We start from the raw sequence: 15,625 nt of genomic DNA, 5'->3' as shown, positions 1-15,625 counted from the left end.
TGAACAGCACTAATAAAGCATCATTCTTACAGATCATTAACTAAAAAAAGTTGGTTTAGGGTTTAGTTACTCTTTAATGTTCAATATTGTCTGCTTCGTAACTTTGAATTGAACCTGTTGAACTGAAAGATTCAGTGATATATACTGTACCAATGTGTTTCAGATTATGCAGACATGCGTAAAGGCAGAGGTACATAAAGTAGTAGGACAAAACAGCTCGTAGTGTCTTTGTTTGTGTTCCAATTAAGTATATGATAATAAGAATATGATACAGATTTGAAATGACAGATTACATAATTTTCATCTTTGAGAGAAGTATTAATAATTAACTTAAGTCTTCCGGGTCTTTCTTTCCAACCGATCTAAAATACCATAGGGAAATAACAAGAAATCATGATAATATACACTCGTATCATAATGCAAAACTATCAAAAATACCCGGTCCTAATTTGTATCTCCATAACAAAATCTGAGATGACATGGACCTATGGACATGGATTGTTTTCAAATTATTATTATATTGCTGTCTGTGATTCTGTGAGCCTGGAGACTGCTGTGTACATTCTTAGTATATGTCATTTTCACTTAAATGTGTAATATGAATAAGTAGAGCTCATATATCCTTTATTAAAATGAGTGGAGGCTTGGACCCGGAAACAGTATTCCTAACGTCATGACTTAGCAGAAAGATCATGATCACATGGTCACTTTCAAGACCTAATTTCCAAACTTGCACGTAAGACCTTATACATAATGCGGTTACTGCCATGTGATTTTTGCAGGAACACAAAGATAATGCTGTGGTCTCTCTAACTTCATGACTGAGCTGCTTCTGTTTGATATATCCAGCAGCAATCACCTCTGGGGTGATTTAATGTGCTGTAACATTTATTAAGGCTTTATGAATGCGACTCTCCCGGAGCGGGCCCAGCTGCCAGTGTTTATGAGACTGACCTCTCACTCAACGGCGGCAACCAGTCCCCGTCAAACTGTGCTGCGTCGACAATCGCTTAGGAATTAAAAAGTGTTGTGACTGAAAGATTGGATCATAAGGTGACATGCAGCAAGGACGCTTAATCACACTCCCTGCGGGGACTTATCTCATCAGAGGGCGACCGGGTGGTGGTTTCTCTGCTGGGTAAATGTAAATATGTAAATGCTGGCTTTTAATTTTTTTGTAAGCAGATTATTATAAGTGCTGATTGACCATTTACATAGTAACTGTATGGTAAACAGTCTTTTACCACTGTGCCTTTAAGACTTCCTGGTAAATTTCCAGTACTAGTTTGCTAATTTACTATGGACTATTGAGATAGCAAGAGTCTACAGTAGTATATTTATTTATTTTGTATTAAATTATAACATTTATTTAGTATTCAGTACAACTTTCTTTTCAAAGTAAGCTCGAGTACTCAAGCTTGTAACCTCAAGCTTTTATAAAATGGTTTACTCACAATACAAATATTAAAGCAAAAAATATGTATCAATGCAACTTTCATGAAGTAAAATCTCTAAAACATTTCTTCCAATGGAAAAAATAGTCCCTGACTCACTGTGAACAGGAACAGTATAGTATGTTTCACACATGTTTACTTTGCTAAGGGTGCTGTGCAGTGATACTAAGAATCATTAGCTGTGTCCCAATTCAAAGGCTGCGACCTTCTAAGGACATATTTTAAGATCGATTGAGGCTAGTAAGGCCGTCCCAATTCAAATGCTTAGAATGAAGCCTCAAAATGCGTCCTAATTTCTACGTGCTGTTAAGGATAGATTGAATGGATCCTTAACAGCCTAGGCTATCCCAAGATTCATTGCACGCCTGCAACGTCTGCATATAACGACTGGATATTCTAAAATAAACAATTAAAACCTTTATTAAATAAAAGTGTGCATTTATCAGAAAACATTTTTCTTGTCACTGTTTTTGTATTTTAAGTTATGTTTTGTCTTAATATTATTAAGCACCGATGTGCAACAGGGTTTGAGATACATTTTCTCTTGTTTGGTGGGTGTGTCAGAACTGCAGTCCATTTAGCAGCAGCGTAAATAAACCACGCAGTACTAAAGAGACAGCTCGCACAATGGGTTCAAGTTGGAATGTTCTCTTTCATTCTCGACAGCAAGGGCAGTGACCGTAACATCATGTGTATTTTACAGTATTAAACACGTATTTATAATGATTTCATCAGGCTCCAGAAACATTTAAAAAAGAACACAAAGCATGGCCTCTCAGCTACCGTGGTTGCAACTCTTGGGTCATCACAACAGGGTGTTCAACGCATGACTATTTCTGTTTTATAAACGCAGCCCAGGTGATGCAAATGATGGGTCCTCCGAAGGTTAGACAGTCTCAATTCAGTTCTCTTTGTGGACTTCTGAGGCTGCCATCTTGAAAGATCGAGTGCTCGCCTTTTAAGGTTGCATGGTTAGAAGGTCAGATCCGCTTGAATTGGCACACAGGTATTGAGTGCGTGGTTTTATTTACCTTAAAACACAGCTATTGACCAATCAAAATCAAGGACTGAAACTAACAGTTTTATAAAATAAATTCTAAACATAAATGGCTATAGTTTGGAACTGTGTTGGGCACTATGAATACAGCATATATATATATAAATTTGTATCTATTATATAGTATATCCTCTATTTCTGTCTCTCTCTCAAGGTTTTTCTACCTAGGACTTTTTTCCCACAGTGTTTTTTAATCCCTATGGAGTCAGCTGACATTGGCTTAACTTTGTGAAACAGTAACAATTGTGAAAAGTGATGTATGAATAATATTGAAGTGAATTGAATTTTGGTGCACTGTAAGTTGCTTTGGATAAAAGTGTCTGCCAAATGCATACCTGTAAAATTTAAATGTAAACTAATGTGTTGTAGGGTGTGTGTTACTTACTGTGTTATCTATATCTCTGTCATATTTTCTCATATCAACAGGCTGCTGAACAGTTAAGAAAAATCGGAGAAGAACATTATAAAATGATAAAGACAAAAGGAATGGAGAACTAAGAAGAGTGTGACCTGTCGGCCTTCATCTGTCTAACAACCAAATAATGAGAACATGAATCTGGGAGAAACAGATGGAGCTGTAAGATTGCATTGTTGGAATTTGACCTATGAACTACTTTTTGAACTACTTTTATTTTGCTCTTTCAAGTAACAAGTTAAAATTGGCCCCAAAGTTTCTGTCGAAGGTCTCTTAAGGCCACATGATGTGAACTGTAATTGGAGGAGTTGGAAAACGGTAACTGGACAACGTTAATTATGTTCTATTTGTAAAAATGTAATAAATAAAAAATAAACCATACACTTTAAAAACCTGATTGACTGCCTAATTGAATGCTTCAGATCATGCGGTTTGTGGAAATGGTTGCTTTATCATTCATCTAAAACAAAGATACTTACTAAACCGAATCACTCCAAACTAAATATGTCAGATTGCAAGTTGCCCATAGACGGCTGCACTGTGATGCCATCTTCCACAGTGAAGAACCTAGCTGTGATGTTCGACAGCAATCTATCATTCGATAGTCGTGTGTGTGTGCCCTGGAAAGGAAAGCAGGCACCATAACTGAGGTTTGAGCTGTTCGCTTTGGCAGGGGCTACCCTTGATTGTCTTAACTGGCGAGTTTGGATTGCTTTTGCTCGCCATTTCCGAGTCCCACAAACGAAGACGCTCACCATCATGATGCCCTGTGTGTACGTTTGGTCATCATGCACAGGCTACTGTTTGACGGAAACAATCACTCTTGTCTGAAGGGAACTGTCAGTGACATACATTCGCAAGTAAATAAGAATTTAGATGTCATGTTTGCTGCAAATGGATAAAACAACTCAGCACGGCACTGAATACAGAGACTGGATTGAGTGTCCATTGACTGTGGGGCGTGACCAATGCATATGGATCGTCTTTGCTCTATAGACATTACAGTTTTTCTCAGTCGCTTTGGTACATTTCTCGAATCATACTCACAATTTGCAAAACAGTAAGTGCATTTCTCAAAACAATTCGTACAAATAGCAAAACACCATGGATAACCTGCAAAAGCCACTCTTTTACTCAAAATCCTTAGTTCATCTCTCAAAATTAAATATCTGTGTCAATGAACATGTCAGTGCCATCAGAATAACAAGTCCTTGTGTCATTGTGTACGGATAAGACAGTCAAATTGTTTAGTCATGTTGTCAATATAACAGTTTACTCTGGAGGGATGTTCTGATGTAAACTATGGCTAAAGATTTGATGACAAGTATTGTAAATTGTAAGTTATACCTTAGTCTAAGTTATGTGGGAGTTTGATTGCAAGAGACTGGACAAAATTTACATTTACGCTTTTACTGTTTGTACTGTAATTGGTTGACAGACCATGTCATAATGAGACAGAAAGGAAAAGACAGCACTGCATAACATAAAAGTAGAAATGTGAACATGGGACAATATCTTTAGGGAAAACTCTTCCACCTCCTGACCCAGCAAGCATGTTTGGCTAAAACAAGGCTAAATTTTGGCTGCCAGTAAAAGTCTAATAGACGTCTAACCATGACCCAAGAATAGACGATGTGTATACTTGTAAAAGAAATTAAAGCAAACACCTTGAACACTTGTTGACTTTGCTTACATGTTGGAATATCATACATCTTCAAGTTATTTTGGCAAAAATGGCATGTAACCAAATTCAAGGTTATTTAGGGTAGAAGTGGGTTACTATTGGGTCTATAGTTAGCCATCATTTCAACGTCTCGGTTTTTGCTTGCTGGGGGACGTTTCTGTCTGTTAGAGAAAGTCAAAATTCACCTGCGAGCAATTTACCAATTCAGGACAGATTTAGAAAAAAACGTCTAATGGAAATGTATGGAAATATGTTTGACCAAACCCTGTATTATGAGAACTTGTTCAACCATTTTGCAAGTAAAGACTTATACTATGAACCAATGCCTAAATGTTGTGTGGAGTGAGACTATTCAACAGAGACCCATTATAATACATTTTGATCAACATGACATAAGCAATTGATAATGTAGGAAAAAGCAGAGAATTGTACATAATCATTTGCATGGATGTACCAAAGCATTTGCAACTTGTTCAAAGAAATGAGAAACTGCTTTTTTGATGTGCACAAGTGACACAATGATGTGAGAATTGAACAAGTAGTTTTGAGAATTTCAATTCTGATCTGAGAATTGTACCAAAGCGACTGAGAAAAACTGTAACTGTATAGAAAACTGAAATAAGTATTCGTTAAGTTATAGTAAATTTTTCTGACGCGTCTGAGCAATCAGCCACCTCAGCTTCACCCATGTCCCACCTCTTTACCCATTTTCGGTTATCCGTGAGTGATTTGCGGTGACACGTGGCCAAGATGGCGACGGCACGCAACGTCTACTTTAAGTTTCAAAAACGATCTTCAGAAACCAATGGGTGACATCACGGACACTACGTCCATATTTTTTTACAGTCTATGCTTCATACTCGTTTAAACACACTAGCATTCTAAATGAAATCTCTGTGTTATGAAACTGTTCAAATAATCACACTTATTAACATATGAATGAATGCATGTTTGATATGGTAACATTTTGCTGTCATGTTTATACTTTTTACATTCAGGATAATGCCAATGGTATTTCAGAAAGTGTTTGGTAAGTGGAAAATGCATAGATGAAATTCTAAAGACAAAGTTAAACTCTGTACTTTATGCTATGCAAATGAGTTCCTCACAGTGAAGAGAGGGGGGGCACATTTTGTTGGCTTCCTCTGACATAAACAGCTAGTCAAGGTTCTGCATCAGGAGGTGCCAAGATGCAAACTCCTCCCTATTTAAAGTTATAAATGTACCTTTTTTCCAGACATTCCACGTTCTGAGTCTCCTGCCTGTGTGCTAGAGATTGTAACAGGACAAACCAACACCTCAAAGCTCTGGTTCTCACCCCGAAGAGACATTAACAGAGTACCATCCCTCTGAGTCCTCCTGAAAAGAGAGACATTAACAGAGCCACTACCGGACTGCTTATTGGACCGCACAGAACGTAAATATCACATAACCAAACCTCTTACCTAAAACCATGGCATTGGTCTATTCTATTAGTAGCTATTTACCATAGATGCTTTTCAATATTGCATAACCTATTTATTTAATGTTTAGCAGATCATTCTTTGATTATTTGGGTTATTAGAAATAAGATTTTCATCTTATCAGAAACAGAAAACATTCTGCCATGAATTCATCTCATTCACTTCAATTTTCTATTCTTTGCATTTTAGTTTCTATCTTTTTCTATTATTTAATATTTTAGTATCATTTAGTAGTGTTTTTAGTTATTCTTGATCTATTTAGATGATTTTTATATTGTTAAAGTGAAATTCTTTAGCTGGTGCCCCGAAGTAGAGGATGGAGGGGTCAACTGACACAGGCACACACTTGAGGTGAAACCTTTAGTGTGTACGGCACACTACACAATTGTTGTTGTGTGAAAATCACTAAATTAATTGGTGCCCTTGTCAAAATCACTACACAGCCACACAGAAACTCCATAAATTACAGTACATATAGTCAAAATATCCAAGCAACCACACACTCTAGCAACCTTGTAACAACACCCTAGCAATCACACATTAACTAGTGTAACTGCTTTAGAAAACAACACTAGCAACTGTGCAACAACATCTTGTCAACTACCCTGAAATGTCAGAAACTGTGTATTTCCATCACAACAACCACACAGAACACCCCAGGTATATCTAACAACACTAGCAACCACACAAAACATCTTAATAGACATATGTTAATGGTACAAATGCACTAATAAGTAAAATTTTGTTCATAACTATCAGCAATAGCTGGTATTGATATGTCTTCTACAGTATGCTGGATACAGCTGAGTCTGAACACTGAAAATGCTTCGGGGGATGCATGCTTAGGTAGGAAACATCAAGAAACATCCGAATCCAAAGTTTGCTTCACATCTCGTCTCCTGAGATATCTTGTTCTGATTAAATTTTTGAAGGCAGCATATATGTATCCTTCACTGCCTTTGATATTGCACAATTCAATTGCTTGTGCGTCCTTAGGGGAAGGGAATTGGTGGAGCAAAGTCGACCTTGAAAGATTAAAATGGCGTCCAAGAAAGCAGTCACAGGACAGTTTCTGTATAAATGAGTTTTATTTTGTACAACCTTTGGTTACAGTTATCCCAAGAAAGGATCAGATTTATTAAATGGCAAATAATAAAGCACAGATGCCGTTGGAATAAAGCCATTGAATTATTAGAAAATAATGCACACTCAAGGTGGTATTATGGCACGAAGCGGAGCAGACATTGCTCTGGTGGTTATTTTAAGACATTTGACAGGTCATGTGTGCGTTTTACAGAAAAATAATCAACATCCATGGAACATTTCTCAACCAAACAGAACAAAGCATTCAACAGCCCTGTGGTATAATGGCACAAATACAAATGACGAGTGCAAATCTCAAGTGCGCATTATAATTCTGCTTAAGTCCTACGACGTAGCCTCGACAGCTTAGGGTACGTGTCGGTTTTCATATACTTCTGCACACATGTAGAGTGCTGGTAGGAAGTATCCACGCATGTACCCACAGTAGGAATCCAACAGCCAAAGAAGAAGCAGCTTGACCAGTAAACCCATAAAAAAGGAAGAAGCTTGTTGTGCATGATTTGAGAAGACCAGCAGTGATGAAGGTAAATAGGCAGCGACTTGTTGCAGTTTAAATCACACCTCAACTTGGCCACTTTGTTCTTACCATCGCAAGCGGAAAGTCCTATGAAGAAAGGCGACACAGATTCTTTTGACCTGACAGGAGGGGTTTTATCGGACCAATCACAGCGCTTGCGTCTGAAAGGGAAACTCGTACAAATGCATATGCAATAAGGTCAATCGCAAAACAACTGTGTCCTTGCATTTACAACGCTAATATTTTACTGCATGTCTTTAGTAAATCCTGACAGTAGTTATTTAATGGCAAAAGAGGTGTTTGTGCTGATTCAAGCTGATAGTAATTCTGGCCCTTACCTGTTTATTGTCTATGTATAATATAATTTATGTTAAGCCATCTATAAAGCCTGTCTAAAACGTGCAAAATATGCCCTTGATAATTGCCTGATAATAGAGCAGCGAGGGTATAAGACAGCTGCCTAAGATTTTAGGTGCAGCCAAAGTCTCAAAGCTTAGATGTCTGTAACAGGAAAAAATGCTTAAAGGTTTATTTGACTATCATGGTCCCAGGGCAGATTCCTTAACGAGGAAAATGTGTGCAGCAGAACCGTTTCATTTTTCAGTACTGCACCTGCCAGACAGGAGTTCGATTTACTGCAATGCCGAAACAGCTGACATTGAGAGGTGAAATGTTTTTTTGTGTGTGTGGAGCCAGTTTACAGTGGCATAACAGAAGGTTTCTCTTCTTTGCCAGGTGCTCCATCTTTCTCTCTGTCGTTTTTCAGTGTACTTAAGAACGTGTGCAGGCCCAGTCTGTCTGTGGCGGCATCCATCTGTTCAGGTGCGTGTTGTCATTGAAAACAAGGGGTTAGAATTGTTCACAGCAGAGGCGGGGACGCTTGAGCTCTTAGGGATGCTGCTTTGAAATCATAAATCATGAAAGGAAGCATTTACGTGTTCGGTTTGAACACACATAGGTTTTTATTATTTATTTATTCATTTTTTTTTTTTTTTTTAAGAAAAAATACTTCTCCAGAAACTTCTTGCATCATCTGAACTTTTAGAACACATAGGCACCTGTCCTTGATTTGTATTCTTTTCAATGACACTGCAACAGTATCCAACTTTTTTGTCAGATTTCAAATGTTTTCAAAGATGGCACTTAGAGAAAAAAAACAAGAAGCAGAGGCAACTGTTGTTCGTTTTTCTTAAGTTATTATTTTATTTTTGTTGCCTCTTAACTCCTGACACTTCTCTGCCGAATAAGTCTACATGATAACTGTCTTGATAAGAAGGGATCTTCATGGGTATAATCTATTCCCTGAGGTATCATCTATTCCACTGAAGCGTGTTGTAAACCCCACAAACATCTCATGAACCGCTCATAGGTGTTCATTTTTCTTTGATACAGTTTATATTTATATGTAGGTTGTCAATTCTGTTACTAACCAGGCCTGTCTAAAATCTTTAAGGAGATATGTGTTTATTAAAAATATGTTGTGCAATCGATCCAGGATTTTACCTTCGATAGAGAGCTGTAAGTTATCTCAGCAGTGAGTGACATTGATAATAGTGGATCAATTTTGGTTTTAAGAGACTATTTAAACAATCTATAAAATTGCAGGAGGGCTAATGCATCACGGTCGAGCTGCTCGCATTTGACATCGAGCGAGTTACTCTTGCTGTGGGGTTTGAAATAACGTGTTGAAAAATGGCTTTGTCAAAGACTCATGGGAGATTACTTGATGCTTGGCACTGTTCCAAGAAAAATGGGAGATATCTGCCCAGACATGCTTTAATTCCAGAGCGTTTGCGTGCGGTGTGAGAGCTTTGGTGAATTATAATCTTTTGCCTTAGAATAATTAAAGGAGGCTTTTTACAAGTACTTCTTTTAATGTCTTGCCAATAGTTAACGCTGTAATTAAAGGCAATAAATTTTATGCCAATTGCTAGTATAGATTTAAAAGAGAACTGTTAACATTGGGATATGTTGAGATGCTTTTTGAACCAACTGACCTTCAGTCTCCACGTTCTGGTCAAAAAAGTGATGCTGCAGGTGAAAAATCTTCATCTAGAACAAACTCATCCAGACCCAGTTTCATTTATTTACATTTTGTTTTTGAATGAAACAACCACTTTCTTGTCGAATCTCAATGAATAAAAGCAATTTTGTTGGATGTCCTTTTATTCTGAAATATCTCACATTACTGTAATGGGTTGCAAAGAACTGTTATATTGACTTGAAAATTACATTCACAGTTCTTGGTTTAAAACAAACTACTTTGCGGTTGTTTCCCAAATACCTAAATAAGCCTCTTAACAATACATATGGTATGTTTTGCCCATTTTAAACCAATTCCATTTGAGCAATTATTCTGACCTTCTACTGCAAAATCACAGTACATGTAAACACACACAATGCCAACTGTACTTTCACGCCTATCAACCAGATATAATCTGGAATTCCCATACACCATTATGATTTTTGTTTCATAGCACTTGGACTCAACATTTCCACAGTTTCCTTTCCATGAAAGGCTGGATGCTCAGTTTCAAGTATAAAGTTACAGCGTTTATTGCCTTGGCTATGTGTTACATGAACATCTCATACCAGTCTCTTACCACATTTTGTAGCACGTCCGCTTGACAACGATCAGCTATTCCAGGAACATCTGTCTAAAGCTGATGGAATCTTGGCAAGCAATTTCAAATGGCATTTCAGGATTCCAGAATGGGGAGATCACTCATTCAAAAAACATTCCCTGGAAGACAATCACTTCTCAGTGAAATGAGTGGTGCGTCAAATTTGTGCAGTATTCATGGTCTCCAATATGGCTCGCGTAGCCAGACCTTTAATCCTTAAGGTCTGGTGTTTTTCGCTGCTTTTTCTGGACAAAGCCCGCCTACCTACAAGCAATTCAGGAGAACGTAAGGTTACGACTGTAACCATGGTTCCCTGAGATAGGGAACGAGATGCTGTGTCATGGTAATGACATTATGGGGAACGCTATGCAGCGTGACGCACGTGAAAATTCTTTCCAACTAGGTCTATATATAGACGCCGGCGGATGACGTCATGTGACGTCGCAACGCGAGGCTATAAATAGGCGGAGAAAATGTAGGTCAAACAGCTTCTGCTAAAAAGAATCGAATGCTACAGGCACAAGGAGTTATGGCTAAGGGACACAGCGTCTCGTTCCCTATCTCAGGGAACCATGGTTACAGTCGTAACCTGACGTTCCCTTTCAAGGGATACTTGACGCTGTGTCATGGTAATGACATTATGGGGAACGAGATACCCACTACGCCATAATTAATTGTGACTGTCTGTAAGTGTGAAGGTGTCTACGCACAACTTAAGACGTAAAGACCTGAGATCCAGGTAGAAAAGGGAGGTCTAAAATCATAATACCTCAAAAAAATGTGTGGGGGAGATTATCCCGCCACACAACAAATATCCTGCATGGAGGTCCCTGACAAAGGGGCCAGATAAGACGCCATACTCCTATTCGAGTGTGCCCTAATCCGTAGAGGTGAAAGCATATTGCGCACCTCATACACTATAAAAATAGCCTCCACAATCAATTGTTGATTGTTTGTTTAGAGGAAGGATGTTCTCTCTTGGAGAACCTAACACAGACCAAAGGTTGGTCGGATCTTCTAAGGTGGAAGATCTATTAATGTAAACATCTAAAAACCCCTCAGGGCATAGAAGATGTAGCCTCTGTTGATCCGCCGACTCTTGAGGAGAAGGATGAAAAGCCTGAAAGACCAATGTTCTAGCCACATCGCTAGGAACCTTGGGAACATAACCCGGTCTCGGGTGCAAAAGCCTTAATTTTTCCTGAAGCAAACTCCAGGCTAAAGAAGAAGCTGATAAGCTTGAAAGTTGCCCACTCTCCTCGGAGAAGTGATGGATAATAAAAAGGCTAACTCCAGTGACAGAAACTTATCTGTACACAAGTCAATGGGTTCGAAAGGTGCCATAAAGAGCCCTTTCAGAACTACTGCCAGGTCCCATACTGGAACTCTGATTTGTCAGAGTTAAGCTCATTTGTGTTTTTTGTATAAACATTAATTACATCTAGATCCTCAGAACTAGAGTAATTCACAGCACTCGGTTAAAACGGGTGAAGCCGACTCACGGGCACCCGTTGAAACACGAGGCTTGCAAGGTTTGTTTGATCAAACAAAACCATCGAGAGCGGAGCATTTAAATAGTATTTTCTCACAATGCCCGCACGCCTCCCCCTCGGGGAAAGCGTGTGTGTATTCCGCACCAAACACACACACACAAAGCTCGTGCCATCCCCGTCAATAATAATCTAGGACAGGGGGTAACACACTTCTAAATCCCTTTCTTTATCCATGTTTTCCTAGTTTTTTTTAAACTAATCTAATCTAATCTCACTAGATATAGGGCCCTATTTAAACGATCTTAGCGCAGCGTCTAAAGCGCACGGCGCACGGTCTAAATGGGCGTGTCCGATGCCACTTTTGCTATTTTAACAACGGGAAAAATGGTTTGTGCGCCGAGCGCAGGGTCGAAAAGGGTTGTACATATTTTCCTAATGAGTAATGGGTGTGTTTTGGGCGTAACGTGCAGTAAACCAATGAGAGACTCAGCTATCATCCCCTTTAAAAGCCAGTTGCGCTGTCGCTGTGCGTAATCCCTATTTAGATAACGGACCTTGTAAACTGAAGAACTAAGCGGAGGAAGAAGGCCACCAGTTTAAGAATAATGTTAAAAAAGTGTTGTTTTCATTTTTATTGAATTTTTTATTATTAAAACCTTTAAAAGCCTTTTTCTTTTTCTTACACTGTTAGATGTCGCTGTAGATTTAGCAGCACTGTACTGTAAAAATCCACAGTACTATACTGTATGTGTACATTACAGTACAGTACTGCAGTTCATAATGCATTCTGGGTAAATTTGTTTGAGCGGGAACATTTTACAGTATATTTTGGTCTTGATGTAACCTTGCTGTAGCCATTGCTGTAATGTGCCAGGTGTACTTGCAATAATCAGAGAAAGTGCGCCAACGTCAAATCACACAGACAGAGGGAGCGCACAACTCTTGGCTGCAGCTGAAGGAGGACGATTGATTTCTGTCAGTTCGGTAAGTTTGAAATATTTCTGTTTCATGAAAACTTAATTTTTAGTTTAAGAATGTTGTCAATAGTTTGTCACAATATTGTTTTAAACGTGCAATGAGAGAGAAAAACGGTCGCCAACAAAGTTTCAATCTCCCTCAGAAAGTAAGCTCACGTTACACACAGATGTCTACCGCTGCTTTAACTTGCTTTACACCTTTTTTAATGAATATAGGGTTGTTTTAACTAAATTATGACGGTTTGTTGAGTTTATATTGTGTTGAAAGTGTGGTGACAATGAAACTATTTTTAACGAAATGGACAAAGACAACCCGCCAGCGCGGTCTTGCGGTCCCAGCATAACGGTCTTTAATCTCGGCGTTTCATCCGTTCAGTTAACGTCAGAGAAAAGTATGAAGTTCGACTGTTTGGCAAGGCTGACTCGTGGTTGTAAAACAGATAGGACTTGACACCCCGTACACAGCATAGTACCGAACTACTCCACAGAAGTGAAAACAAGAAACCTCATATTTAACTGGATACATGCATCGAACTCATCGCAGCTTTAACTTCGACCAAATATAATTCAGACCTGGGCTCATCTTAATATCAGATGAACGAAAGGGATTGCCGCGCTTATTGTTGTTGTTATTATATTACGTTATATCAGCAAAAGCAGAGAATATCTTCTCTTAAGCGTTTTACACGCCCAGTAAGTTGTCCAATACATTTTTATGGCATATTGTTTCCACCACTTCAGATGCATTACACGCTGTATATAAGTTTCCAAAACGCATCAAATCAATGCACGAAAAGAGAATGGGCTCCGCATTTACGTACCTTTGTCTTCTCGTCTCTGTCATCTGATCCTTCAACTCTGGATGTAAAATAGTCCATTATAACATCGTGTAGGAAACTGGCATCACCAGGATTGCTCAGATTTAGGCGATCATGTTTATCTTTAAAGTGAGCAGCTAGCTACTAACTTGTTAAAAAACTTTGCGTGAAATAGTGTTACACCGCAGCCGTCCGGGTAAAACATTAAAGGGACAGTCCTTTTACCTTGTCACTATAAATCGCTATTTTCTGCAGTAAACGAGACATTTTCAGAGATTTTCTGTAGACAAGATGTTATAGAATAATAATTAAAAAAGACTTATTTAGATATTTATATATAATATAACAACTAATATATATATATATATATATATATATATATATATATATATATATATATATATATATATATATATATATATATATATATAATGTATATATATATAATGTTTTACAACTGACTTAACACTTACAGTAATGTTTTATTTGTTAGCATAGCATGATATTAGATTTAAACACTTAATACATTTTTAAATCAATCACTTTGTCTCTGCACAATGAACATTATCAAATATTATTAATGTTGTAAAATATATTGTTCATTGTTAGTTCATATTAGCTAAGGCATTACCAAATGTTAAGGAATAAACTCTTATAGTAAAGTGTTACTAAGTTTTCTTTTACCATTTCCTTCACAATGTCTACTTATTTCTATGGCTAACAGATTTTGTAACATTTGTCTTTTTTACAGTCTTACCATTGCTTGTAAGTCGGATTGGGTAAGATGGATCATCTTTAAAGGCACCAGGCAAGTACATGATGTACAGTTACAAGTCATGTATTTTTTGACTGCAATATTAAATGCTTTCACGTCACATGTAAAAGTACACAGGAATGTGCTGATCACTTTTTATTTGTAGTTTACCTGAGTGTCATTGCACTTTTCAGGAGTTAAGGCAGATGTGGAGGCACAACGGGTGACACCAGACACACACCAAGCACATTGTTCGGTAAGTTTGCACTTTACCACTACAGTTTCTTTAAATACCCATGTATACACTCATTCACAATTCCCACACACAACACTGTAACACGACCATACACAACATGTACACAATTGTCTTAGTTTGCCATGTAGAAATATACAAACAGAAATATTCAGACTTTGGTTATAAGAAATTTAATTTAATAATTGTATTTATTTAGCAGAGGTGTCCCTGGACTTTATTGACAAAAGATTTTGTTTTCAGAATAAAAAGTTGTGTCCAAATCAGTAACAATTGTACTTTCTGTTCAGGACATTCAATCATGACATGATCCAGGTGGATGCTGTCCATTGAGGAAAGAGTTTGTTCAGCGGTAAGTGAATCTTCTGTATTTTAATGTAATTAGGTGTGGAACAGTAGAATAAGAGCAAAAGGTTTCAGAATAGGAGTAAATTCAAGGCTGAGTTTAGTTTTTTAAGAATCTTTTTCTATCTTATATTTGTTGACTTAATGTTTATGATATTTCTAACAGGTTTCTGGATAGAATTAATTCCAAAGATGGGAAAAAGTGCACATCCAGACAAGGAGCAAGCAAAAAGACAAGGAACTTGGTGCAGAGAAAAGCTGTGGCCATTAACCCCCATGTGAACAGCTTCATGCAGTCCCTGATTGAGTTCGAATGGACGACTTCAAAGTAAAGGCCACTGTGGTCTGTCTGCCACAGTTTAATGCATTTATTTTTAGTGTTAAATGAAATTCAAGTAGAATATTTAAAACTATGGGCCAGTGTTCTTTTTACCACAGTGAAATGTTACCTTTTAGTCGATGATGGACTTTAAACTGAAAACTTCAAACTATGGAAGAGTGTTCTATTTGCCAGAGTTAAATATGTTACAGCAGGGGTCTCCAAACTTGTTTATACTTGTTGATTTTATTTTATGTTACTTGATTATATGTTTATTATTGTTTAAAATCTTGTTTTAAATATGTTTTGTTTCGATTAAATGTTTTTTAAATAAAATTTTGATACAAA

At 37.6% G+C, this 15,625-nt stretch overlaps 1 protein-coding gene and 1 long non-coding RNA gene across 2 annotated transcripts in view; both read left to right on the top strand.

The window, feature by feature from the left end:
* galt (galactose-1-phosphate uridylyltransferase) overlaps nt 1-3,317 on the top strand; it is a 142,127-nt gene extending 138,810 nt beyond the window's left edge. The window contains exon 11 of the mRNA XM_065290227.2: nt 2,938-3,317. Coding sequence (XP_065146299.1) covers nt 2,938-3,009 — 72 coding nt within the window. The 3' untranslated portion in view covers nt 3,010-3,317. The remainder of the gene's footprint in view (nt 1-2,937) is intronic.
* A 9,167-nt stretch (nt 3,318-12,484) lies between these two features.
* Nucleotides 12,485-15,625, top strand: LOC135779504 (uncharacterized). The gene is made up of 5 exons (XR_010544806.2): nt 12,485-12,795; nt 14,358-14,414; nt 14,555-14,616; nt 14,904-14,965; nt 15,125-15,625. It is a non-coding gene; the product is annotated as an uncharacterized lncRNA (long non-coding RNA).

The sequence above is a fragment of the Paramisgurnus dabryanus genome, chromosome 10 (genome assembly GCF_030506205.2).
Source record: "Paramisgurnus dabryanus chromosome 10, PD_genome_1.1, whole genome shotgun sequence".
In the NCBI taxonomy this organism is placed as follows: Eukaryota; Metazoa; Chordata; class Actinopteri; order Cypriniformes; family Cobitidae; genus Paramisgurnus; species Paramisgurnus dabryanus.
The sequence above is the reverse complement of the archived record's forward strand: the minus strand, read 5'-3'. Positions and strand labels throughout refer to the sequence as shown.